Source organism: Neoarius graeffei, chromosome 28, assembly GCF_027579695.1.
Source record: "Neoarius graeffei isolate fNeoGra1 chromosome 28, fNeoGra1.pri, whole genome shotgun sequence".
NCBI lineage: Eukaryota > Metazoa > Chordata > Actinopteri > Siluriformes > Ariidae > Neoarius > Neoarius graeffei.
The window spans coordinates 47,504,841-47,532,476 of record NC_083596.1 but is presented as its reverse complement, the minus strand read 5'-3'; the positions used below and the strand labels follow the sequence as shown (position 1 = coordinate 47,532,476).

At 38.9% G+C, this 27,636-nt stretch overlaps 1 protein-coding gene across 1 annotated transcript; it reads right to left on the bottom strand.

Moving 5' to 3' along the window:
- Positions 1 to 3,072: 3,072 nt before the first annotated feature.
- On the bottom strand, positions 3,073 to 22,823 carry il13ra2 (interleukin 13 receptor, alpha 2). The gene is made up of 10 exons (XM_060913470.1): positions 22,721 to 22,823; positions 20,168 to 20,294; positions 19,895 to 20,046; positions 12,312 to 12,465; positions 10,519 to 10,639; positions 10,180 to 10,364; positions 9,307 to 9,458; positions 4,453 to 4,597; positions 4,257 to 4,365; positions 3,073 to 3,690 (listed from the first exon to the last, which is right to left on the bottom strand). Exons 2-10 carry the CDS (start codon positions 20,262 to 20,264, stop codon positions 3,594 to 3,596), a joined length of 1,212 nt encoding a protein of 403 aa, XP_060769453.1. The 5' UTR covers positions 20,265 to 20,294; positions 22,721 to 22,823; the 3' UTR covers positions 3,073 to 3,593.
- Positions 22,824 to 27,636: the final 4,813 nt, after the last annotated feature.

Below are 27,636 nucleotides of genomic sequence, written 5' to 3'. Positions count from 1 at the left end.
GTGCAAAACAAAAAATACGAAATACAGGTGTGAAAAATAGAAAACAGTTTGAAACATACCAAAATACAAATGTAAAACATAGCAAAATACAAAACTTAGTGACCGCTGGCATCACTGGTGCTTGGCTGTGGGTCGTCTACATCATCATCAGCTGTTGCAGCGCTTGGGCTGGCGGGAGGATTTGCTCGTTTCATAAACCAGGAGCTGGGGCGGAAACTGTTGTACGCGGCAAGAGGCTGGATGCTGGGCGGGGCCAGGAGCTGGGGCGGAAACTGTCGTGCGCTCAGCTAGGAAACACTTGCCAGTCATAACCAGATGGTCGTAAAGGCAAGGCAAGTTTATTTATATAGCACATTTCATACATAATGGCAGTTCAATGTGCTTTACAGAAACAAAAACAGTAAATAAAATAATAAAATGATAAAATGCCAAAAAGAAGAAAAAGAAACCAGTGGAATAAAATAGAATAAAATTAAAGTAAATTTAAAACATGCAGAGAAAGTAAAGATTATAAAAAATGTAAAAATATTAATTATTTAACAGAAAGCATCTGAAAACAGCTTGGTCTTTAACCTAGATTTGAAGCTGCCAACAGCAGGAGCATTTTTAATGTCCTCTGGCAGTTGGTTCCATAGATGCACTGCATAGCTAAAAGCTGCTTCACCACACTTTGTTTTAACAACTGGTTTTAATAGTAAATTTTTCTGTTGCAATCTGGTAGATCTGATTGGGTTAGGCCACTGCAACATATCAGAGAGGTAATTGGGCCCTGTACCATTTAGAGATTTGTATACCAGCAGCAATACTTTAAAGTCAATTCTGTAGCTTACTGGAAGCCAGTGAAGGGACCTTAGAATTGGAGTAATGTGCTCTGTTCTTTTTGTTTGTGTGAGAACCCTCGCCGCTGCATTTTGAACCAGCTGAAGTCGTTTGATGGTCTTTTTTGGCAAGCCTGTGAAAAGGCCATTGCAGTAATCAACCCTACTAGAGATGAAGGCATGTATTAGTTTTTCCAGATCATTTTTTGACATAAGTCCTCTTAGTTTGGAAATGTTTTTTAGGTGATAAAATGCCGTTTTAGTGATTGCTTTCATGTGACTGTCAAAGTTTAGCTCGCTGTCAATGAAAACACCAAGATTTTTAACCATTTCTTTAGTTTTAATCCCTTTTGTGTCAAGAATAGTGGTAATCCTGAGTCTTTTGTCTTTTTTTCCAAATAGAATTACTTCTGTTTTATCTGTGTTCAGCTGAAGAAAATTTTGTGACATCCAGCTATTGATTTGATCGATACACTGGTAGAGACATTCAAGGGGGGCATAGTCATTAGGTGATAGAGTAAAATAAATTTGGGTATCATCTGCATAGCAGTGATACAAAATTGAATTTTTATTGATAATTTGCCCAAGTGGGAGCATATAAAGGTTGAAAAGTAATGGTCCAAGAATCGACCCCTGGGGGACACCACAGGTCAAGGGCATTGACGTTGAGGGACAATTTCCCAGGGTAACAAAGAAGCTTCTATCTTTTAAGTATGATTTTAACCAATTGATAACTTTACCAGTCAATCCAACCCAGTGTTCAAGTCGATATAGCAGTATGTTGTGATCAACAGTATCAAAAGCTGCACTGAGGTCCAGTAATACCAGGACCGATGTTTTGCCTGCATCAGTATTAAGACGTATGTCATTTATAACTTTAATCAGCGCTGTTTCAGTGCTATGATTGGCACGAAATCCTGACTGAAAATTATCAAAACGGCTGTTTGATATCAAGAAGGCAGTTAATTGACTGAAGACAATTTTTTCCAGGATTTTCCCGATGAATGGTAGATTTGATATTGGCCTGTGGTTATTTAACACTGAAGGATCCAGATTATTTTTTTTAAGAAGGGGCTTTACAACAGCTTTTTTTAGGGACACAGGAACAACGCCAGTCTCCAAGGATGTATTTATAATTTGAAGCACATCTGTAATTATAAGATGAACAACAGACTTAAAAAAGTTGGTGGGCAGAATGTCCAGTTCAGATGTTGAAGAACTGAGATTTTGTACAGTTTTTTGTAAAGTCGATCGGTCGTAAGTTGTATAGGTTGTAAGTCAACGACTACCTGTACTTGACAGTTTTTTGGGTTTTGCTTTCGAGTAGAGTTTCTGTTTCGTCCTTGGTTGGTTGAGCAACATGCTCCGCCATTTTGTTTTTCTCTACTCACGGAATATGAGCTGATATCCTAGTAGTAGAGTAGCCAATCAGTGTGCGCAATTGCTCATATCCAGTGAATGTGGATAGAATGAAATATTAAATTCACCCACCCAAATGCTCCAGCGATCTCTTCATCCACCATCTAACTTTCAAGAGGGAGTCTTCAAGTCATACCATTTCCAATAGCTTACCATAACCAAATCTTTATATACATTATAATCAGAGAGGCTGGCTGGAGAAGAGACAGACACGAAAGATCAAAAGAAGGTTAGGATTTGCAAGAGAAAAGTTCTTGAGTACAAGATTACCTCAAGGCCCTGTTTGTGTTTTTTAGAAAACCCATGTTGTAAATTCTGTTTGGTACCAAACCTGCACAGCTACACATGGGTGTCAAGAGGAAGTCAACAAATTAGTGTCTGCTATATTGTTTGTTACCAATGTCTGTCATCATCAGTAGTTAGTAGATTTGCTAGCAGTCGTCAGCAGACTGGTTCAGTTATTAGTCACAATGGAGTTCACATATTTCCTTTATTTCCCACTTTTTCTTGGCTTCACCTAGAATTGTCATTTATTATGCATTTATTATGCAGTCTGTGGTCAGGAATGTAAACAAGCTCTGCATTTGTTGAAAAGTATGGGCTTCGTCACTACGGTGCCAGAGTGATTAGAGCCAATCACAAGCAAGTGTGAGCAGCAGAACTGGTCATTTAGCATACTCCTACAAATTCGTTCAGCTGTCCAGTGACTGCCTTCATGCATTGTTGAAGAAGCACCTGTTTGCCTTCTCCCAGGTAGCTGTAGTGATCTACTGAAGGACAAAGCTTTTATTTTGAATTGGCTATGACATACTGACATGAAAAATGAGGTTTAAAAACATGTTGAATATGTAATATACAATTGTAAACTGTAGACAGTGAAAAGACAGTGAACATCCTATTCATAAAGATACATTATCAAAAAGACAGTGTTGCTGGTGAAATAATAGACAATAAATTTCATTAAACAAAAATAGCATGGTAAAAATATTCAGTAAAACATAGTGTACATTGTTTAAAGTTTGGCAAGAATTCTGGCATTTAATGAGTAACTTTATATTTATCAGTACGGTATTTGAATGAAAATAAGTAAACAACATAGAAAATACATTCAGAAAGGAAACACTGTTTGGTAGTGCTATGCTGCCAAAGATACTTTGATTTTCACAGAGTGTGACTACAGGCTCTGTGAAAAGGTGCAGGATTTCTACGACATGTTCCATTGTGCATCTTGAAAAAACCAGTGTCCAGACTCAAATTGTTCAGTACTGTAAACAAATTGGTGAGGAACTGACAGAGGGTCTGAATGTATTTGCACATGCTGCAGTGTCCATGTGCAACTGTTTGAGACATGAGTATTTAAAGCACAGGGTTGAATATGGGCGGGATCACCTTCTGGACCTTCTCCTGGTACAGGGCATGGAAAACATGTTTCTGTTCATTTCTGTTCTTCCACCTGAAGAAAGGCAGAAAGAGCATGAGAAAATGAATGCAACCTTATATGACTAGTTAAATTGTGGGTTCAGTCAAGAATCTAGCAGTAAAGTTCAATCTCTGTTCTGATTTACTCAGTGTATTTATACACCTCTCTTTGTCCTGTATTTTTTCCCGGCCAGAGCTAAACAAATTAGGGCAACAATTGCAGATAAGACATGGTCACAAAGAAGGGTGTAGACGCAGTAATGCATTTACAGAATACTGTCATTTTGCTTTAGTGTTATCTGGTCATCTTGATAATATTCTCATCCTGTGGCAGATTATCTGATAAGTAATCTTGTGACAGTCACCTATTATTTAATTGAACCTTGTTAAGTGTTCTGAAGTAGCCTTAGTTAATTGAAATCTATATTTTTAAATAATTTTAAGGCAATAATTTATTACTTCTAAAAATTGATACATAATTGATAATCGATGATCAAAATAATTATGTTCAGCCCTTATCCCGACTGTGTCTTTCATGTACTACTCAGTTAAATGACTCACTAATCAGTCAGTCAAGTAATCATTTAGTCATAAACTTACAACTTTCCGAGCATCCATAGTATGAGGCAGATGGTGCCGACCAAAACAATAAGACTGGCTATAATGGTGATCAGTAGCAAAGGACTCAGATTTATTTCTGGTTCAGTCTCTGGGGAGGGGGGGAAAGAAAGTGGATTTAGGATTCAAGTGTGGGTCACAGACTTCAGCATTTGGAAATCATATTATTATGATGTACCTGGAATGCATCTTGGTTGGCTCCAGTCACTCCAGAAGCCATCATCAGCACAGTAAATGTTCACTTTAGATCTGACCCGGAAGCAGTTTCTCTTGGTTTGACCATCCTGGTGGAAATCAAGCACTGTCTCCTCGATCACAACCGTCTGTGGAAAAGGGGGAAAATAAATCAATGCCAAGTTATGACCAACTTCGGTGCTATGTCACTTCACATAATTATTTAAATAATCTGCTGTATCACAAAACAAAATATTGATAATCAATAAGTAAGTATATGTATGCATCAAAGTCCCTCCCATGCCAGGATCTGGTCTTCCCAAGCAGTTTCCTGTCCCAGTACTACCCAACTCTTTGTGGCACCGATCTCTGTTTCTATAGCCCTTGGCCTCTCGCCTATTTTATAGCTGTGGTTACAGTGGGAGGCTAGTCCTGTGGTAACTGAGAGAGTTTGATTCCTGACTCACATCTGTATTGCAGTGTGCCTCGCCAGACGGCAGTAGGTACTGTACCATTTATACGATGGTCTTTAGTATGACCCGACCGCAAGTAGAACTCGTGATCTTCCGGTTGAGAGGCGGACATGCTAACCACTAGACCAGCTCACAGTTATATGTATACATATGCAAGTTGTAAATATGCATACATACATGCTCTCTAATTTCCCCTGGGATCAATAAAGTGTTTAGTGTGACTGTTGCACATTTTCAGAAATATACATAACAGCAATACCAACAACATCTCTATGAATGTACACAAGTGTAGTGTTATAATTAGGGGTCGACCGATAATCGGCCTGGCCGATATTCTGCATTTTTAGGGTTATTGGTATCGGCCATAATTTCCACCGATACGCCGATAACATGCCTTTTTGCAGCCATTTCATTCCTAACGCGACTGTCACTGCACGTCCTTTCCTGCACTCGCCTCTCTGAGTTCAAGAACACGGTCCTGCCCACCACAACATCTGATTTGTTTGGCACAAGGGATACAGCCAATCGACACGCGTAGCTAACCACTGTGAACTGTTTCAAGGCGGCCATATGGGGACTCGGGCAGAAGCAGATCCCACTTCAAGGTAAGGACACGCTGCTTTTGCTGCAATAAGTCACAAACACACAAGTTGCAAAAGCACATCATCATTATATATTTACAGTACATTCTTCATCTACTACTCGTTAAAATTGTCCATTTGCATCTGTGTAGCCAGGCAAACTTAGCTTACGGAAGGAAGCACTTGAATTAGCCTACAACCAACTAGTCTCGCTGAAACTACATGTAATGTTGTAAGCAGTCCCCAGCATAACGTAGGCTGCAGCCATTTTTAAATCCCCGTCTGGAAACGTTGTGAATGTGTCAGTAGTTCTACTCGAACAGTAGAATGACAGCCATACAGAGAGGTGGTCAAGGGAAGACGAAATAAAACGTAGTGTTTGTGCTCTGTAGGCTAGTGCAAGCCTACTGGCTATTTGTTATGGTGATGAGTAAACTTCATGACATGACTTGTGCTCAAAAAGCGCGTTGCACTTGTATATGTTAGGTAACTTTATAAAGCGCTATTTGAACATTTAAACACGCCAGGTGTGATATGGTGCTAGCAGGCTATGTTTGTCAGGACACTTGTGGGCTCAGTAATTAATTGTGTCGTGGATGCACACTTGCTTGGATAAACGGTAATGAACGAAATACATCAATTAAACTCTTGACTTGAATGTTCTTATGCTACTTCACATTGCTCTGTAATGTACTCCACTATTATTTATAATTCTTGCGCAAGTGATTCTCCTCGCTAGCGCTTCTGATTCGGAAAGCGATATACTCTTAAAGGAGCAGCCACTCCTTTTAACCAGAGCTTTTAACATGCAGAGCAACTGTGCTTCCTTCACTACAATATAATCCTAAATTGGGAATATTAGGCTTGGGCATTAAAAGCATTAGAATGTAGATGGTTACGTGTTAAGTTGTTACATAATAGGGAGTGATGGCCTACTTTGTTTGATTTTACTTTTTAAAAAATGCTGCAGGCAGCTCCCTACACTTGATTTGTTATTTAAAAACTACTTGAAGTTGGTAAGTCTTACTTAGTTCTTAGTGTAAAAGAATCCAGAGTGTATTTTCATTTATTTTCCACTGAAAATGGTGAGCTGTAATATAGTAGGGAGTGATTTTTATTTTTTTTATTGGTGAATATTTATTTTATTATTTTATTTCTCATTTTATTCTAACTAATGTTTGACTTTATTGTACAAATACTGCTGGCATGTCCCTGCACAAAATTTCATGTTCAATTTTACAATTAAACATACATTTCATGGATATGAAGGTCTATGTCAGTGTGTGCTATGTTTAATTTCATGTGAATTATAATGTTTACATTTATCGGTTGCACATATCGGTTATTGGCATCCCAATTCCATAATAATCGGTATCGGCCCTGAAAAAAACATATCGGTCGATCCCTAGTTATAATCTGGTTTCTAATACATATTTACAAAGATACTATGCAGCATTTGGCTGTGTACAACAGGAGTGATTATAACTAAAAGGAATTTATGTGAGATTCTAGAGATTATCTGAGGTGTAACGGTGTGTACTATTGTATAAAATAGATATTTATAGGCATGTGGTGGGATTTAATCATCTGCATGATGTGTTGTAATACTTTCTTGAAAGATCTTGCATTGATGTAAAAAACTTAAGAACTGATTATTAAAAACATTATTCTTTTATACAGTGGCGCTTGAAAGTTTGTGAACCCTTTAGAATTTTCTATATTTCTGCATAAATATGACCTAAAACATCATCAGATTTTCACACAAGTCCTATAAGTAGATAAAGAGAACCCAGTTAAACAAATGAGACAAAAATATTATACTTGGTCATTTATTTATTGAGGAAAATGATCCAATATTACATATTTGTGAGTGGCAAAAGTATGTGAACCTTTGCTTTCAGTATCTGGTGTGACCCCCTTGTGCAGCAATAACTGCAACTAAAAGTTTCTGGTAACTGTTGATCAGTCCTGCACACTGGCTTGGAGGAATTTTAGCCCATTCCTCCATACAGAACAGCTTCAACTCTGGGATGTTGGTGGGTTTCCTCACATGAACTGCTCACTTCAGGTCCTTCCACAACATTTTGATTGGATTAAGGTCAGGACTTGACCATTCCAAAACATGAACTTTATTCTTCTTTAACCATTCTTTGGTAGAACAACTTGTATGCTTAGGGTCGTTGTCTTGCTGCATGACCCACCTTCTCTTGAGATTCAGTTCATGGGCAGATGTCCTGACATTTTCCTCCCGAATTCGCTGGTATAATTCAGAATTCATTGTTCCATCAGTGATGGCAAGCCGTCCTGGCCCAGATGCAGCAAAACAGGCCCAAACCATGATACTACCACCACCATGTTTCACAGATGGGATAAGGTTCTTATGTTGGAATGCAGTGTTCCTTTCTCCAAACATAACGCTTCTCATTTAAACCAAAAAGTTCTATTTTGGTCTCATCTGTCCACAAAACATTTTTCCAATAGCCTTCTGGCTTGTCCACGTGATCTTTAGCAAACTGCAGATGAGCAGCAATGTTCTTTTTGGAGAGCAGTGGCTTTCTCCTTGCAACCCTGCCATGCACACCGTTGTTGTTCAGTGTTCTCCTGATGGTGGACTCATGAACATTAACATTAGCTAATCTGAGAAAAGCCTTCAGTTGCTTATAAGTTACCTTGGGGTCCTTTGTGACCTCGCCGAATATTACACGCCTTGCTCTTGGAGTGATCTTTGTTGGTTGACCACTCCTGGGGAGGGTAACAATGATCTTGAATTTCCTCCATTTGTACACAATCTGTCTGACTGTGGATTGGTGGAGTCCAAACTCTTTAAAGATGCTTTTGTAACCTTTTCTAACCTGATGAGCATCAACAACACTTTTTCTGAGGTCCTCAGATATCTCCTTTGTTTGTGCCATGATACACTTCCACAAACATGTGTTGTGAAGATCAGACATTGATAGATCCCTGTTCTTTAAATAAAACAGGGTGCCCATTCACACCTGATTGTCATCCCATTGATTGAAAACACCTGACTCTAATTTCACCTTCAAATTAACTGCTAATCCTAGAGGTTCACATACTCTTGCCACTCACAGATATGTAATATTGGATCATTTTCCTCAATAAATAAATGACCAAGTATAATATTTTTGTCTCATTTGTTTAACTGGGTTCTCTTTATCTACTTTTAGGACTTGTGTGAAAATCTGATGTTGTTTTAGGTCATATTTATGCAGAAATATAGAAAATTCTAAAGGGTTCACAAACTTTCAAGCACCACTGTACATGTTTCTTTCTATTCAGCCAATTACGGAAGGTATGTAGCTACATAGACGTGGATCTGCACAACTTATGAAAGTCTTGTTCATGTAGAAAATGTGAATGAGGGAGAGATGTCATCAAAGAAGAAAAGTAGAAGTCAAACCAGCACCTGGCAGTTGAAAACAGTTTGGGTTCTATGACGTCAGTAGTAAACAAACAAAAAAAAAAAGAGCATCACGAGACGTTTGCAATTTGCAAGACCTTTTATGCCAAGACAAAAAAATTTTAGTAACACAACTAACGTGAGAAATCACATCAAGCATTTTCACCCTGATCTAATGTTAGCAGGAAACACCTGTAGTTAACCTGAGAGCCCTTTTATTAAATCACCATATTGTTTGGATTGATGATGAGAAAAGAGAACAGTGTAGAGAACAGTAATTGAGATGCATGATACATTGAAAATATTTTTATCATCGAATTCGGTCAAATCATGAGGTAAGTGATGATTCCAACTCCTAGTAATGCAAAACGCTGTGTGCTCACCTGTTGCTTGCTGCCATTCTGGTTCACTGTGGTTATTTCAAGCTCATACTCCAGACACTGCTCTGCAATGGGACCTGATGGATGGGCCCACTCTAGACGCACCAGGGTGTCCTTATGAGCCATATGCAGATTCGACACTGCCGCAGGTTTGACTAGGGGACAGAGAAGGGGGGATATTTTGGAATTTTGCAGCCATGTACCAAGCCATAGACACATTATCTAGTCTATTCTGGATAAGGACTCATTTTAACATTTTAATTATAATGGTAAATCTACACTCACGGGCCACTTTATTAGGTACACCCATACAGCTGCTGTTTTATGCAGTTATCTAATCAGCCAATCCCTTAACAGTGTCACAGTACATAAAATCATGCAGATACAAATCAAGATCTTCAGTTAATGTTCACTTCAAGCATAAGAATGGGGAAAAATTGTGATAAAGTATGACTTTCACTGTGGCATGGGTGTTAGTTTGAGTATTTCAGAAACTGCTGATGATCTGGGGTTTTCACACACAACAGTCTGTAGTGTTTACACAGAATGGTGCGAAAAACAAAACAAAAAACATGGCGTGAGCAACAGTTCTGTGGGTGGAAACAAACGCCCTGTTGATAAGGGAGGTCAGAGGAAAATGGTCAGATTGGTTTGAGCTGCCAGGAAGGATATAGTAAGTCATATAATCACTCTTTACAACCGTGGTGAGCAGAAAAGCATCTCGACAGAAGACCAGATTCAGTTCCGCTCCTGCCAGTCAAGAACAGGGAATCTTAGAATCAAGAACTAGTTCCTAATAAAGTGGCTGATGAGTGTACATAACAGCATGTGCTGTCGTCATGGTTTTGAGCAGTTATGATTCTGAAGTGTAATTACCATGGTTTTGGACCGCCAAGGAGAAGAAGGCCGTCTCTAGATCTCCCGCCTCTGAAGAGCCATTCACGCAAATGTTAAACTCGGAAAAATCCAAAAGAGACACAGGAGGGAATCTACATCCTTTGCGGTGCTCACAAGATGGGACATACTCTGGACATTCCTGTGCTTCTTGCATTTCCCTGTGCCTGGAAAAAAATAGGACAGGTACAACATACATTTTGAAAAATCAACCTTTTTGCAAGTTTATTTTTTTGTTGGAATACTTTTTTTATTTAGGTTTTCAATCTGTTCATATTAGGCCTGTTACAGGGTTAAATTAAGGATGATGTAGAGGTTTACCAGTAATAGAGGTAGTGCTTTGAGTCAGCGGGCTCAGCAGTTCCAGGCTCCCATGTGCACTCCATGTACTCCTTGTTAAAATAAACGCAGTGGAAATCCCTTATTCTTGACCCAGCCACACCTAAGACAGATTAATTCCAATATTAAAACCGTGCATTCATCTGCGCAGAAGAAAGATGTTATTCTTTTGAGTACTTTTCAGTTTAAACTATATGGCCTTTGCCGAATGCACGTGGTATAATGTCCTTATGAAAGGAATGCTTTTTTTTTTCTGCTCACCACCAGAATGCACAAGAGAAGGTCCTCAATGCTTTCTTCATGAGTGTGTGCGTGTGTTCACTGCTTCAGATGGGTTAAATGCAGAGGATGAATTTCACTGTGCTTCAAGTGTACATGTGACGAATAATAAGGTTTTTCTTTTTCATGATAAAGAAAATCTACTTATTTCTCCTCTTAAAGTCTTTGATAAAATCTGTTTGTTTGGGTTTTTTTTTTCCTTTGAAAAAATATATCGCCTGATATATCTCTCGGGTATTTTAAACTGTTTAATAGTAATATAGTGAATGGCTTCAAACTTCGTAAATAAAGAATGAAGAATGAGTGAGTTCTGTAGCCACCACTAAACTCCAAGGAAAAAAGGAGCTTTAGACTCCTAGCCCTTATGATTCACTTCTCCTCAAAGAACTCCACAGCGTAAACATATTTTTCTTTAGATGCCAAAAGTTGACTGAACTTTATGACCTTTTTCCTGACTAATATAGCAGTGGGAATATTTGAAAAAAGTCACCCTTTTCTTGCCAGTTCTAGGTCAAATTGGGTTCAAACTGAGGGAGGACAGTTAAGTGACTACATTTTCAACTGAACAAGGCACACACTTGATCAGGTTGGAATTCAAAGACAATATGATTTATATGCAGTTTCCATAAAACAGTAAAGGGTAACAAGGGTCCATTATATTTCATTATATTAGAAAAGCTTAGGTTCTGACAAATGTCATGAAACATCACTTCGTTGCATAAGGTCTTTGAGTTAGCACACAAAGTGACCTTGTTCAGTGAGCCTAATGGGAAGGAAGAGCCACAGGGCTTCAAATATGCATAGTTTTTCCCTTATTTTTCTTTCGTTGCACTTAATCTCAAACATCTGGGGCAAACTGCACCTGGAGCTTCCTTTGGAAACTGTGGCCTGATGAATCTTGAGACACATTTTATTCTAAGGAATAGAATCAGGCAGTTCACTGGTACTTGGGGAAACAACCAAGGCCTAAGGCAGCCTGATTCATCTCTCTTAAAGGAATCTCCAACCATAAATATTTTCCTTTTCACATACCATACCAAGAATAAAGGAAGGATGACTCTTACAGTGAGTAATAATACTTGGGAACAAAACTTTATTGTGAAGCCTTGTTCAGAAGCAAGTTGTGGGTTAAAAAATGAGCCAGGAAATTCCAATATCACATCAGGATTAATTATTCACTAGAAAGGACTAAATTGTCAAATAAGCAAAAACCACCACTGGGAAATATAAAGAGACATGGTGCTTTGAAAAGAATTTAGATTTTGCCTTGAGTAAACACTATGTTCATTTATTCTCACACTGAATCAACACTTGCTATCCGATCACTTATGGCTTAACAGTAAGCCTCTGCACTTAGACAGCTGTTTATCATGACCAATTTCCAGAATGGTGTACTATGTTGTGTGCTGTTTTGTGGCAGAGTTGATTTGGATAGAAAGGTCCCAGTAGAGATTATAGGTTAGCCTAGTGAAATGTTGCATGTGACTCCAGCATACCTTTGTGTTCAGGTATGTGCACAAGCTTGACTTCTTCTCCCAGAATGTCTGTCCCATTGGTGCATGAACCCTTCAGTAGGGTGAGCATCCGCACCTCAATGGGTTTCTCCAGGTTAAACTGGGCTGCATAGAAGAGCTTGGATGTCCGCACACCCTACAAGACACAAAAATTAATATCATCATTGTGCAAATGAATGATTTTAAGTCTGCAAATGAGCTGCAGAAATAATATAAAATGCTGGCTGTTATTTAAAAAGCTGATATTGTGAGCAAAAGCAAATGAAGATTCTTGTAAATTCCAGTAAAAGTGCTGTAGCATATGGAAATAGCATATTGGGTCAGTGAAAATGAAGCTGCTTTAAAAATAAAGCAAGAAACAAAACAACTCCCTCCAAGGAGGAGAAAGGTGACAATTCTGTTTTCATTGTTTCACGTATGACATCACAGTGCTGTGCTCACTCTAGGACCCAAATTGTTTTAGCGAAAAGTGCTAAAGACTCAAATTTTTCTTCAGCAATTTGCAATTTTGCTTAGCAAGAAATGCTAAAAGAACAATTTTCTTTTTAGCAAAGTAATTTTTTTTAGCAAGATATGTTATACTTCTAAATGTTTCTTGCACTGACATAATATTGAAAAATGAATTGTTATTGTAGTTTGTTGGTGTTTCAGTAGTGTTTGCAAGCTTGTTTCCTGCCTTTGTCTTTCCATGTTCTTGATTTATGTTCGTAGCATGCTTATTTATTGCTCATTCCCATCACCAAGTGTTTGGATCGCTCTCAGATTGCTGTTTTTGACATTTGGACAGGGTGAATCTGGGGGAATGAGGGCTGTGGAGAATTCATCAACTTGCATCTTGCAAGGACTACTCAGACTGGCCTGAAAGATGTGAAATGCATTAGCCAAACTAGAGCATATTTAAGAGCTGATATACGGCTTTATATTAGCTGATCACACAAACTTGAACTCTGTCTGCCATGGTTTAGGGAGTATACAATATTCAAGGTTGAGCAACCTTACAGAGTCATATAAACTATGTTCAATGGAAAGGTGATATATCACTTTATATTAGTGGCCTATACAAATTTGAGCTCTATCTGCCATGGTTTGGGAGTTATAGGCAATTCAAGTTGAGCGACCTCGAGTCTGACCTTTCAAGGTCCCCCGAGGTCATGTATGCTATGTTCAGGAAAATGCTGATTTCATATTAACTGCTCATACAAACTTAAGCTTCATCTGCCATGGTTTGGGAGTTAGAGGCCATTTAGAGGTCTATGGTAACCCAAGGTCATGTATAAATTTGAACTGGCCAAGTTGGCCTGGCCAGCATCAGTGTCTGACTTGACCAAGATCAGTGGCTGGCCTTGCTAATATATTAATTTTATTTTTAATTTTATTTTTTTCAAAATTCTATTTTAATATCTCAACCACTGGTATTGCCTCGTGTGTGTGTGTGTGTGTGTGTGTGTGTGTGTGTGTGTGTGTTTTCATTATTGAGGTGTATATATAATTGGGAGTGTGTGTGTGCTCATGATTGAGATGTGTGTGTGTGTGTGTGTGTGTGTGTGTGTGTGTGTGTTCATGATTGTGTGTGTGTATAATTGGGATCCGTGTGTGTGTGTGTTTAGGGGGAGGGGGGTGTCTTTATGGGTAGGATAAAGGGAGCTCAGGGAGTTAAAATCAATGGTTGTTTCTTATAAATTAATCTCATAACCCAAATATAATGATATTCACCATTAATTTCTCAAATGAAACACTTGCAGTCAAAACTTTGAACCATGTGCGTCAAAACGCTCTGAAAACAAGGTACACTTGGTCGATATATCCTGGTTCATCTGTGAGTTCTTCCAAAGTTCTGTCAGGGTTGATATTATGTAGAAAATATGTCTTTAGAATGGTTATATTGTGTTTTTATCCCTAACTGAGAAAGCTAACAGAATATTCTGTCTCACTTTTTAGATAAGTTTTTGTCATACGTAAAGTCGGATAATTTATTTTAAACAAACCTCGCTATCATCTTGTTCACTAATGAGCGAGAATTGCCGACATTATCAGCGCAACTCGGAAATTGATCATTTTATATGTAAGGTCTGATGCTATTGGAAGACGTAATTTGCGGTCAACCAATAAGAAGCTTCGAAACTCGGGGGCGTTGGTTATAAATCAAAACATCGAAGATGGACACGAAAGGTACTGTTTATCTTGAGAAATCGCAATTGTTTGATGGATTTTGCTTAAACTTTTTAAATGACTTTCACATAAAATGTGAATACAGATGATTTTCTTTTCGCAAATTGGAATAAAACTTCACAATTTGCGGACGTGCGAGCGGCTAGCATGAGCCCAGCAGCGCCAATCCGCATGTCCGTTTTAGTTTTGTGTGTTGTCAATGTGTTGCAACTCCATTTATCACATTTGCTGACTGGGTTGTTGTGCGTTTGTTGTCCGTAATTTAGAATCGAGTACCTTTGTGTTTTAGTATTAAACCTTTGTGCAGAAGCGGTAGATGCTGTACTGCTCCCGAATTGACTGTGCCATTGATACAAACTGCACTGTGAATGGAAATGGATATGACCCAGGTGAACAGTTTGTATTCACGTGTAACATTTAGCAGTAGTTGCACCTCATGCTTGGCTCTTACCATTATTCTTGAGGCACTTAACGCAACAGTTTGTTGCGTTAGCCCAATTAGCATTGGGCTGGCATGTTCATGCATGATGATGGAGATATTTTTGAAAACGTGGATGGAGAATTTAAAAAAAAAAAAAACAGCAAAGGAGTACAAAATAAACATCCAGAAATATCTTTACATGTATGAAAGTGGCCTTAGACACATTGTTTGGTTGATAAAGTTGCAGTGATGCACATAAAACTTGATCTATTGCTATGTTTATATGTATATACATATGCATACAGTTGATGTAATGGATTTTGTCTGCCTGAAAGTTTCTGTGGAAATGAATCTTAATGGATTCTAGGTAACTTCCAATCTGTGAACAGGGCCAAGAATACACAGTGCAGATAGTGTGAAAAATTTGCTCAGAGTCAGCAGCACGAACAAGTCAGGAAATGCTTCACTGCTTCAATATTTGTGCAAACACTAAGGAACATATTGTGCATTTCTGACATGACACTAGACAAATGACCCATAACATGACCCAGCTTTCCAGGCCACTAAAGGGAAAACAAAATGTAGTCCCAGCACAGATAATATGCCCTGAAAGCGTTCTGTAATGATTATGCCATAAAATAGACTTCTTCAGTTTGAGTGAAAAATGTATTGCACTGAAATGCCAGAATTCATGTTTAGTTAGCATTCCTACTTGTAAGACTTTAATTACATGGAACGCAAATGAAGCTTTTTATTTATAGCATATAGCTATATTTCATATTTAGCATCTCGAATATGCTCAGTCATGTTACATACAGTGCAGTAATGCATTAGCTAGTTACTGAATAGGTTAGGTCAAGGTCATTTATATTCTCTTCTCTAGCAACTCTTCTTGGTAAGGCCCCGTCACACTTATTCGGAATTAGCAGGAATCAAGCAGAGCCAGCTGAAATGAAAAAAAAATGCAAAATTCGTGCCACATTCGGGCGGGAATTTCAAACTGACCAACATTCTTACAGCTTTGTAAGAATGCCGTTCAAATACTTAGAATGCACTTCGAACCCGCCTTGAATGATTCTTGCACATTCCGGGTGTATTAGCTTTCGAATGCAGTTCAAATGTAGTGGGAATACCTAGAATGCAGTAAGAATATTAAAAATGCACTTCAAATGCCGTATGAGTGCGGTTGGATTACTGGCCGAATACCACCCGGAGTCTGGTCGGAAGGTGCCTCGAATGCTGTAGAAATTCACCACAAATGCAGTCAGAACGCTCCCGGAATAGCCGCCGAATACGTTTCGAATGTCTAAGAATTCAAAGAGAATGCAGCTTGAATACTTAATGTATTTCGAATATCCCGGAATATACGAAGAATTTTCATTCCGACAGCATTCCGGCACATTTGGGACATTTTGGCAGGATTTGAAGTGGCTTGCCATTTCAATTTTTCCCTCGAACATAGAGCTGGGCGATTATGGCCTAAAAAAATTTAAATATCTTAGATTTTTTCACAAAAAATCCGATTTTAATCAATTTTTTCCCCCTTCTAAAAATCAAACTACAGATGACAAAGAAATGGTTCAAAACCAGTTTTACCTTTATTTTGTTTTCACTTAAATTTCCCCTTTGGGGTTAAAGTGCAACCAGAAACCAAAAAGAAGCCAAAAAACAAGCTTGTAGATGAGATGGCAGACCATGCCATTGTAAACAGTGAGAACATACGGTACAGTAACTTTTAGAAAGCTTTCTCCAACATAGTTTAGTTTCAAACTGACACAATGCACCCTCAGACTTAAAAATAAATAAATGCCCCCTCAAAAAAAAAATTGTCCTTTTCGATAAAACTGACAAAATAGGGGAAAAAATCCCGACTTTTCCACCGTATGTATGGGCACCATGTCTTTTGCAATAAACATCGCGATAGCATCTGTGATTGCCTTCCACCACGCCCCATTCTTATCATAAGGCACACAGTTTGAAAATGTGTCCGGGACGGTTGCTTGCTTTAGTTTGGATGGTGTGCTAGTGCTGCGGCTGTTTTCATTCCGCTGGGAGCAGCACTTCTCCTACTCTGCTGTGTGCTTCTGTTTAAGGGGTTGGAATAAATTCGTCATGCTGCTTCCTTTGGAAGCAACCGTTTTCAAACACACCTTACAACGAGGACTTGTTTGGTCTGCGTCCGACACCGCAAAACCAAACCAATTTCAGATCACGGAGGAAGTTACTCCTTTCTTGGGCACAAGTTGGGGCTTTCCCCCAATCACCACCATGTTGTTTGTGTGTGTCTATGGCAAGCGCGTGGGAGGAGGGCTATAGTGTCGGTGCCCGATCCGTCCCTGCTGCCCGATCCGTTCTGCACATGTGCAGAGGGGAGCGTCGGTGGCGGAAGTTAAAACTGAGAGAAAACCGATTTTCATAAAAACACATCATCCTTAACTGTAAATTCAAATTAATCGATAAAGTCGATTTATCGCCCAGCTCTACTTGAACGCGATCAGAATGTTTCGAATGCTGTTGGAATGCGGTAAGAATATTTAGAATGCAGTCGGAATGCGGTAAGAATATTTAAAATGCAGTCAGAATGCAGTTAGAATACACTTTGAATGCTGTTCAATATTTCTCCTCTTCGAATGCACCTCGAATGTTTTGAGCATGAACAAAACATTCAGGCCGGCCACAAGAATGGGCCCGAATGTTTGGAATGCAGTCAGAATTTTTAGAATGCACTTCGAATATCCCAGAATATACGAAGAATTTTCATTCCGATGGCATTCCGCCTCTAGTGTGACTACCCTATAATGCATTATCTCTAATATTAAGTCCTAGTGTTATTAGTCTTTTAGATTATACCTCCAATGTCTTCTGATGACACTTCTGCATGAAGTCTTTGGGGGTCACCTTGGAATCGCGTTTTGTAAATTTTATGTTCAGATATATGTACGTGTAAATATGAATTTCGAAATAAACCATTCATTCATTCAAATGTGACAGTTACTACATGAGAAAATGATGCACAACAAATAGTCAATTGAATGTAGTTCCTAATAATGGAAGCTATTACATATTTGTTTTCTTTAGCTACACCCTGGGACACGTGCAGATAAGTAACCATAAATAAAACATAATTCCCAGCAATGTCAAGGCCAGATCATTCTCTATGGCAATCAAAAAGTATCACAGATTCTGGTTGGATATAGTGGGAATTTAAAAATATTACTGTAACTAGGATAGTGAAATATATATACTTGCAATTTCTAAAAGGTGTGGTCCATGATTGGAATGAAACATAGGCATGATCTTATCGCAAGTTCAAGGGAAATGTCCCGAGGCAAAGCTTCGGAGATGAATAATTTATAGGGTTGGCTTGATACCAAAATTTTGCATTCAGTACGGTACCAATGCAATAAAACAAACCAACAAACTGATGAAATTAATAAACATCAAAAGTTGTATTGTTTAAATACTGCATTAAATGAGTGAAAACAGTGACTTCCTGCTTCTGTCTGTGTGTGACAGGTGAAGAAGGAAGGATTTATAAGCAGGCTAATTTTGTAAACCTCAGACTATGGTTATTTCTGTATCTTGGTTATTCTTTCATTCATGAATTCATTAAGGAGTAAACTGCTAAGTAGGCTAAGGCTACATCCACACAAATACATTTTAGTTTTAAAATGACAATGATCTCCATCCAGATGAGCGTTTTAGCTCCGTATCAGAAATAACCTCCGTCCATACTAATATTGCCTGAAAACGGATATCACATGACCATTCACGTACACTGGGCATGCACGTGCTACTGGAAACAGCTGATGCCATTTGTTTTCTTCCAGGAAAGGGTCATGTGATAAGAGCATGCTGAATCAGGGAAGGATACATCATGACTGATAAGAACCAACATGAGTGTCTGCGTAATCATTTCCAAACGTCTCTGTTTTCACCCGTCTACACTAAAATGCTACCTTGGAGTTTTCAAACTAAAACGAGGCCAGGAGTGTTTACAAATGTCTGTTTTTAGGGGCTCAAAGTAGTGTGGATACCAGGTGTAAATGTAGCAAAAGTGATGCTAAAATCCATCAGTGAGGGTGTAGCCTAAGAAGGCAAACGGTAGCCTTAGTGCCATCATCACAGTACCTGACTGCCAGTTAGCCCCGTGTAACATTAGTTCAGCTAAACTTGCGTTACAAGCAGGCGAGTGTGATAACTAGATTCAGGATGGGAAATATTGTGAGTAAGCTAATCATGGACAGAGTTCAGGACCCATCATTTAGGCAATCTTATTTTCACTTTATTGATGTGATTGTCATGTGTACCTTCCATTCCTGGAATTCTTTGCACAAATTGGGATGCAAGTTCATCAAATGTTTCATCAGGTTATACATATTGCCTCCTCCCACCACACATGACTTGAGGCACCATTTCCACACAGGTGTAGAAAGAAACGCCACCTCTCCACCATCACTTGCCCTATAAGCAAAATCTCGCCATATCTCGCTCAGAAAGCCTTGTTTCTCGACAAGTTTCATCAATCTAATGTCAGCAGTTGCTGAATCCATAGCATCTTCCCAAACTTAGCTAGATAACTTGAAGTGGTCTGGGAGGTCACTGGTCAGAGGGAGAGCGCCACTTTTGGCGTTAGACTTGCCCACAAGCTGCCGGTCTTAAAGGATGGGGCAAAAGGGCAAACTCTTAAAGATGCATTTCAAAGTATAGTGGAAAAAAAATGACCAGTAACTGGAGCAACCCTAGTATGGCATTCAAGGGAGTCAGCCTCTTTATCAAGAGATGTTACAGTATAGCCGTAAAGACTAATAACGAAGGTAATGAAGATAACAGAAAAATGTCATCTTATGTTTACATTCAGGCTCAGCATTTAATTAAAAACAAACAAACAAAAAACGCTACCATAGACCGTGTGCCCCTACTAAGCTTTGAAAATGCACAGAGAATGTGTGCGTTAGCTTGTTTGAGTGCATACCTTCCATCTTCCTGTGTATGTGTCATAAAAGCGCAGCTGGTAGCGAACAGTGCAGTTTGTGAGGTCATGCAGGCTGCCTGGTCGACTCCACTCAATGTTCAAGTAACCCAGATGACCTGGATCGATGATCGTTATGTTTTCTGGAGGATCCACTGTCGAAAAGAAAAGGCATCGTGTGTTGACCAAGTCATTAGTTACTCCTTAATAAAACATTTACAAGTTTTGTGAGTCAGAACGGAGACTCACATGGCACTGACCAATCACAAAGCTCACCTGACGTGCCTGCTACGGTGATGGAGTGTGACATATGTTTAGTCAACCAAACAAAGGTGACTAAACACATCCAGAGCAATGTTTGGTGCAAATTCATCCTGTCTTCTGCAGTGTATTTGTGTTATTCCTGAGATGAACAGAAGTAGTAGTTAAATGTTGGTGTGAGAGATGTGTGTTTCATACAGAGATTTTAAGATTTATATTTTGAATGACCACTCTATTCATTTTGAACTTAATTCTAATCCATATAAACCTACACTTTTTAGGGCTGTCCATGCCAGTAATGTCATACATTGTATTGTAATTTATTTAGCTAAGCTTACTGAAGGCTTAAAAATTATGAAAATGGGTGTGGCTCAAAGGTTAGTCAGACAAGACAGATATACAAACTATGCAGCTAAAAAGACTACTACTGCAGGGATGTAGTAGCTTGTATGCTCCCAGCTAGCTAAACTTCACAGTAGAGATGGTTTCTCTCTCTCTCACTCACTCACACACACACACACACACCCACACCCCAGCTATAACTTTAAATCTTGGCATTGTTGGGCTTTCAGGGCTTTGATCTGTTTTTTTTTTTTTTCCCCTGTGGCAGAATGATCAGAAAAATGGAAGAAAATGGGGGGAAAATTGCCGTACGTTTTAATTTATTTGGGTTTTCTGAAATTGACACGGTCAAAATTATGCATACACCCACTTGGATCATTAATTCAGTTGTGTTGAAAGTTAAAAGACATTTTGGAACTTGCCAAGGCTGCTTAACTTCTTGTTAGTGATGATGATTGACTATAGCTGGTAGCTTCTCTGTGCCAACATGAAAAGGGTTTGTTTGACACTCATTGGATTGACCAACACACAGTACAATGGGAAAGTCCAAGGAGCTTAGTGCAGGTCTGAGAAAGAGGATCATAGATTTACACACTCGGGAATGTCTCTTGGAGCCATTTCTAAACAACTGCAGATTCCAAGATCATCAGTTCAAATAATCGTATGCAAGAACAAGCTGTTGGGAGGTGTGGCCACTTTGCTAAGACACTTTCCTGGAAGACGAATCAAACTGCCACCATCAGCTGAGAGGAAATTGGTTCCGATGGTCAGGAACAACCCATTAACAACCAAGGCACAGGCCAGCCATGAACTGAAAGCTGCTGGAACACCAGTGTCAGTGTCTACAGTCAAGTGAGTTTACATCATCATGGACTGAGAGGCTGCTGTCCAAGAAAGAAGCCCTTGCTCCAAAATCAACACCTTCAATCTTTAGAAGAAAGTTTTATGGTCAGATGAGACAAAGATTGAGTTGTTTGGTCACAATGACAAGCGGTACAGAGGAACACTGTGCCAGCTGTTAAGTATGGTGGTGGTACCGGTAACATCGTGCTCTGGGGCTGTTTTGCTGTTCGTGGAACTGCTGCATTGCACAAAGTGGATGGAATGATGAAGAAAGAGGACTACCTCAAAATTCTTCAGCATAACCTCAAACCATCAAAAACAGAAAATCAATTCTGTTCCAGGAAACACACACATGTAATTGAACTCTACCAATTCTGCCAAGAAGACTGGTCAAATATCCAGCCTTTGCCAGAATCTTGATGGCTACCAAAAGCGTCTGGTGAAGGTGAAACTTGCTAAGGCACATTTAACCAAATATTAGGTGTCCTCTATCTATATATATATATATATATATATATATATATATATATATATATATATATATATATATATATATATATATATAAAATATTTTTGACCCTGTATGTATAATTCTGATCCTGTGCTGTTTTCAGAAAACCCAAAATAAATTAAAACTTGTATACCAAATTGTTTTGTTCTAGTAAAGGTGTATGTTGTACGATCATTCTATTACAGAGAAAGAATACTTCAAAGAAATCACTAAAAGCCCAGTATCATCATGATATTCATGTCCCTGTCTGTAAACCTCTGACTGCAAGTGTATATAGGGCCATGGTTAAGCTATGACCAATTGATTTTTCTTATAAACAGGTAAATCAAACAAATATGTAGGTCAGTGCACAAGTAATTCAAGCAAGTGTCAAATGTGCCAACCTACTGGTGAAGAGGTGTGGTTTTTTTTTTTAAATAAACACATCAGACTTGGATAATGTCGTCGTCATCGTGTAAATATAACACCTTCTTTGTTAAAGAGCACAAAAAAGAAACACCTACACACGTCATGAGCTTTAGAGTTACAGCTAAATCCTCCCTCTCTCACACACACCCCACAGCTAATGACCTCAGAGAAAATTCTGAACATTCAGATCAATGTATAAATTTATGCCATCAATTCTGTTTTCTTCAGTCTCATAAGACCTGTTTAAGGATTATATTTCTTGCAACACATTATAATTTCAGCAGGTTACACTCAACCCACATGCAGTGTCTATGATTAGAAAGAAATGATTAAAGGAAAGTTTGATAAAGAGACAGAAAAGAGTAGAAAAATATATCTTTTTTTAACAACAAAAAGTGTAAAGGAGAAACCAGTGACAAAAAAGCATGTGTAAAAGTACAAGAAACATAATTAGAATAACTCACTTAATGTTCCTGAATGGCAAGACGGAGCACTTCTTTGTAGTGATGCTCTGGGTGTGTGTTTACACACACACTTCTGAAAACAGTCTGACAGGAAACTGCCAGAGATTTGTGTTTTGTCTGAAAGGAACAGAGCTCCTCCTACACATCTCTGGGAACAAAAACACCTTACCAGTCTTTTTGAAGTTGTGCACATATCTCACTCTGTCATATTCAAAATTGTAGAATTATATTTCCATTACTTGGCTTTTTTAAAGGTAAGGCTGCTAGAATTGCTGCTTCTCAAATTTTAAGTGACACAGAGACATTGTGAATAAAACTAGAGATAATCTACTGTGTACATCTGTAGAAAAAATGGGTAGTGCACTGCTTGTCCTGTGGTTTTATATCTACATCTTTCATCCACCATGATGATGAACTGACAGATTAAAAATATTTTGTGTTTGTTTGCGCACATTAAAGCTAGTCATATTGTCTTATCTAGACGTTTGAAAACCACAAGCAATATAGTATGGGGGCCTTAGTTTTCTGTCCAGTCTTTAAACTTCTGGATTCAGTCCTGAGCTTGGGTTATTTGCCCGTTTGTGTGGGTTTTGCAATGTTCTTCCACCTCCCATAGGTGTGCCAGTAGCTGGGATAACTCAGATAAATTGTCCCTGGAATGTGAATGAGTGTGTAAATGTGTTTGCATGGTGCCCTACTGGACAGGTGTACCATCCATGGTACAGGATATTTCCATCATGACTTTGACCAGGATAAAGCGCCTACTGAAGATTAATGAATGACTTCCCAGACGCTTTGTGCTTATTCATGGTAGCCGCGGGGTCTTAAAGTCTTAAATTTAATATTCCAAAATTAAGGCCTTAAAAAGTCTTAAATTGCTTTGCCCAAGTCTTAATTTTTTAAACAAAGGTCTTAAATTTACTCATACTATTCTACAATGTGAAAACGTGGGTTTTGCGTAACATCAGTGAATTTCTTGGAGTATGCGCAAAGAAAGAAACAATATTGATACATTTTCGCACCAGCGCAATCATCGGAGTCCGTGGTGGAGAGGAGACTCCGCGAATCGCAGCATGGGGAAGTGTCGTTTTAATCAGCAGTGGCTTTCAGATGAAAGATATCGTGATTGGGTGAGGGAGGTTCCTGGAAGCGACGTTGAAGCAAGAGGCTGTGTTTGTCGAAAGACCTTCAAGTTGTCCACTATAGGTCATTTCACTTTAGAGTCTCACATGAAGAGCTCAAAGCACATCGCATCTGCCCTCCACCGCCACCAGCCCATCACTCAGTTCTGCACGGTTCAATATCCGAATGCACCTGGAGTTGGCACTAGCACCACTGTCGAACGTCAGCAGCATCAGCCAAACCAGACATCATCAGCAAGGCTAGCAACAACACAAGGGCCGAGCAGTGGCGTGATGGGTGTCGGTGGAACCCCGACACTTCGGGCAGAGGTGCTCTGGATTTTAAAAACAATTACAGAACGCCACTCGTACAGCTCGAATGAGGGCATAAGCGAACTCTTTAAGGCTGTGTTCCCAGACTCGGAAGTTGCTACAACATTCTCCTGTGGAAAAAAACAAAACGTCTTACATAACAAAATTCGGTCTTGCTCCTTATATAACGAAGGAGTTGGTCAAAGACATTAATGTAATTTTCGTAATGTTCGACGAAAGTCTTAACAAGACAACGAAAAGTAAACAAATGGACATCCACCTCCGGTACTGGAGTGGCGACCGTGTGAACTCCAGATATCTTGGCTCCCAGTTTATGGGTCACGCAAAAGCTGAAGACCTACTGAAACATTTTAAAGTCTGTATACCTCTTTCCTATCTATCTATTTATCTCATTGTGTCTCTCATCTATCCACCTCCACATCTATGTCTTCCCTCCCTCCCTTGTTTACTAGGAGTATTTACATTTCTTTTTATTCTTCAAAATGTAAAATGGTTGAAGCAAGTTGAATGCTGGGAAACTAAGACAGAGTTTGTCTGTTTATCATCTCTGGGTGCATGGTCATAATTAGTTTAGAGACAGTTCTTTAGGCCTTGAGTTGGGCCCTGAGTTTGGCTTTTTGACTGGTGAGTGCACACCATTGTACCAATGTATTGGTACGCCAATTGCATTTTTGTGCACCTTTAAGAGACTAGGCGTACCCATCCATCCATCCATCCATCCCGTCTCTTATCTATGTCCCTCTGTATCGCTCTCCCTCCCTTGTTTACAAGGGTACAAAATGTAAAATGGTTGAAGCAAGTGCTGGGAAACTAAGACAAAGAGTTTCTGTTTAGAGTGTTGTGAATGTTTTGATATTTTATTTAAAAAAATACACCCACATCACTTTTTTTATTTTAAGTATCATCTCTGGGTGCATGGTCATAATTAGTTCAGAGACAGTTCTTTAGGCCTCGAGTTAGGCCCTCAGTTTGGCTTTTTGACTGGTGAGTGCACACCTTTGGCATGAATGTGTTGGTATGCCTATTGCATTTTTGTGTACCTTTTAAGGCCATGACTTGGACCCTACGTTGTGCTCCTTTCTTCCAGGTTTAGACTTGTTTTTTTGTCTTGAATGTGAAGATTCGACAAGCAATGCACATAATGACTTAAGTATATAAAAGTATTTTTACTTGAAACATTTGTCATTATTGGGAATTTGATCTGGTGTTCTACGACCGCATAATGGGTGCGATGTAGGTCTTAATTCTCATTTAAGTGGTCTTAAAAAGGTCTTAAAGTCTTAAATTTATGGTGGTCAAACCTGGGGAAACCCTGTTATTGTTAAATCAGCTTTGGCCAAATATTTTAAAAACAACAACAATGTGGTATGTGTTTTAAAATAGTTGATATTACCATTATTAAAATTACATGTGTCAAGGAATTGCAATCCTGTGCCCAAATAATGAGAGAGCTGTAATGACATTTGGATGGAAAAACAGTCTTGAAGTGTGAGGTGGTGAGAGGCAATATCTAGAAGGCCAATTTTTAATTTATAGGAGTTGTATAAAAATATTGGAATATTTGAATTATTTAGAACACTTTTCTATTACCGTTAAATAGTATGGACTTCACCTAAAACACAATGAAAACATGGGAATGAATTGAGAGAGCGCTCTTATGAGTCAAGTAATTAATTGTGATTCATCTAGTAATAAGCTTAAAGCAGAATAAAGAAGCATGGCTGCTTATTCCCCATCACTCATTTCATGTAAACTTTGCAATAAGTTTTATTCCAAAAAATAAACAGACTTAACCCTGACAGCATGACCAACTTGTACATGAGGTATGATAGATTGCGAAAGTATTTTCCAGCAATTTTGTAATTTCCTGTGTTTTTGCATTGTTGCGTCATTCCATGATCTGTGAGTCAGATTTGAGACATTCCCATTAATCACACTTCTGCCAGACAAGTGGGTAGTGGTACTCACAAAAACATGCTACAATTAAAAATAAATAAATAAAAAATTGATCATCAGTAAAACGGAAGAATGGCTGAAGGGATGAGGCATAGAAAACTATTGAGTAAGCAGCCCAAGTCATCCAAATTCATTGCAACTCATAAGCTTTCTTCCACAGAATACAGACTAAACTTTTTGACTCCTCTTGTTGAAAATTAATCTTGAAATCAAGGTGCACTGCAAGGGGCTTGGGGGAGTGAGAAAATAGCATAAACTCCTGTGAATGATGAATCTTCATCAGCATATACTTAAAAATGAGCACGGTTTCACAACCTTGCACTCAAGTGCAGGAGCTAGTGGAGGTAGGCTGCCCACCTCTGATTAGAGGGCATTAACTTTGTATATAAAAATTTCATGACGTAGAGAAGTACCCAAGTAAAGTTTGTGACTGAATCCATATGCACTAATGTCAGTTAAATACCTATTACCCGACTGTTACTGTATGTTCTGGTATGTTTGCATACTACGGATGTAGTAGATCATCCAGGTACCATTCCACTACTATTACATGCCTACTGAGTATTCGGACACCCTATGGATTATGATTTGCTGCTTTTTGTGTACTATATAACAAGGCAGTACGAGTATTCGGATGCAGCCTATGTGTGAGAAACACTGGAACGACCGGCGTGGCAGAAAATTCGAATGAATTGTACATCGTATCCAGTCTTGCATGTCTTACATGTGGAGGTTCATGCTCTGTAGCATCCTGGTACAGTGAGGTGGGAATAAATGACACCTGTTACTTTGTTATGTGGAAGCCATGGCCGAATGCTTGGAGAAACAGCTTTGGGGCCAAAAGGTCACTGGTTCAATTTCTTGGACCAGCAGGACTGGCTGAAGTGCCCTTGAGCAAGGCACCTGACCCCCAGCTGCTCTGGCAAGAGTACCTTGTGTCTGATTAGCCAAAGAAAAACTGATGATGTAATGATCAGTTTGGGTGGTGCACGGCCGTAACCAACTTTTATTGTTATGAAAGACTTGGTGGGAATGAAACCTTCCCACAGGTTTTGTATGTGAAAGGGTCTTTTAACGTCACTGCTTTTCCATCATGAACGAACAGTAGTGTAGGAAGCCTTTGAAGTGGGTGTTATGCACATAACCTGTGCATGGCATCCACATTACAGTGAAATTTCATTTGTGAGGGCACATGGTAAAACAAACTTATCTTGATTATTTGCCGTCCTTATGACCCCTGGACTTCCTTCCTTCCTTCCTTCCAGTATGCTTTGTGTTTCCTTTTTTCCAGGGAACTGATACATTCAGTTTCCCTAGAAGTCCAGAGGCCAGGCTAATGCATGTGATGTTAACAAGAAACAAGCACAAAGAGTAATCTGTCCTGCTAATCAGGAGTTTGCAAGATTAAAGCCTTCAGTGCTTCATGTAAATGAAAGATATGAATTAACCTAAAAAGTTTCACATTCACTGCTTTATAAAATCAAATGAAATTGATAAATTGGAGGT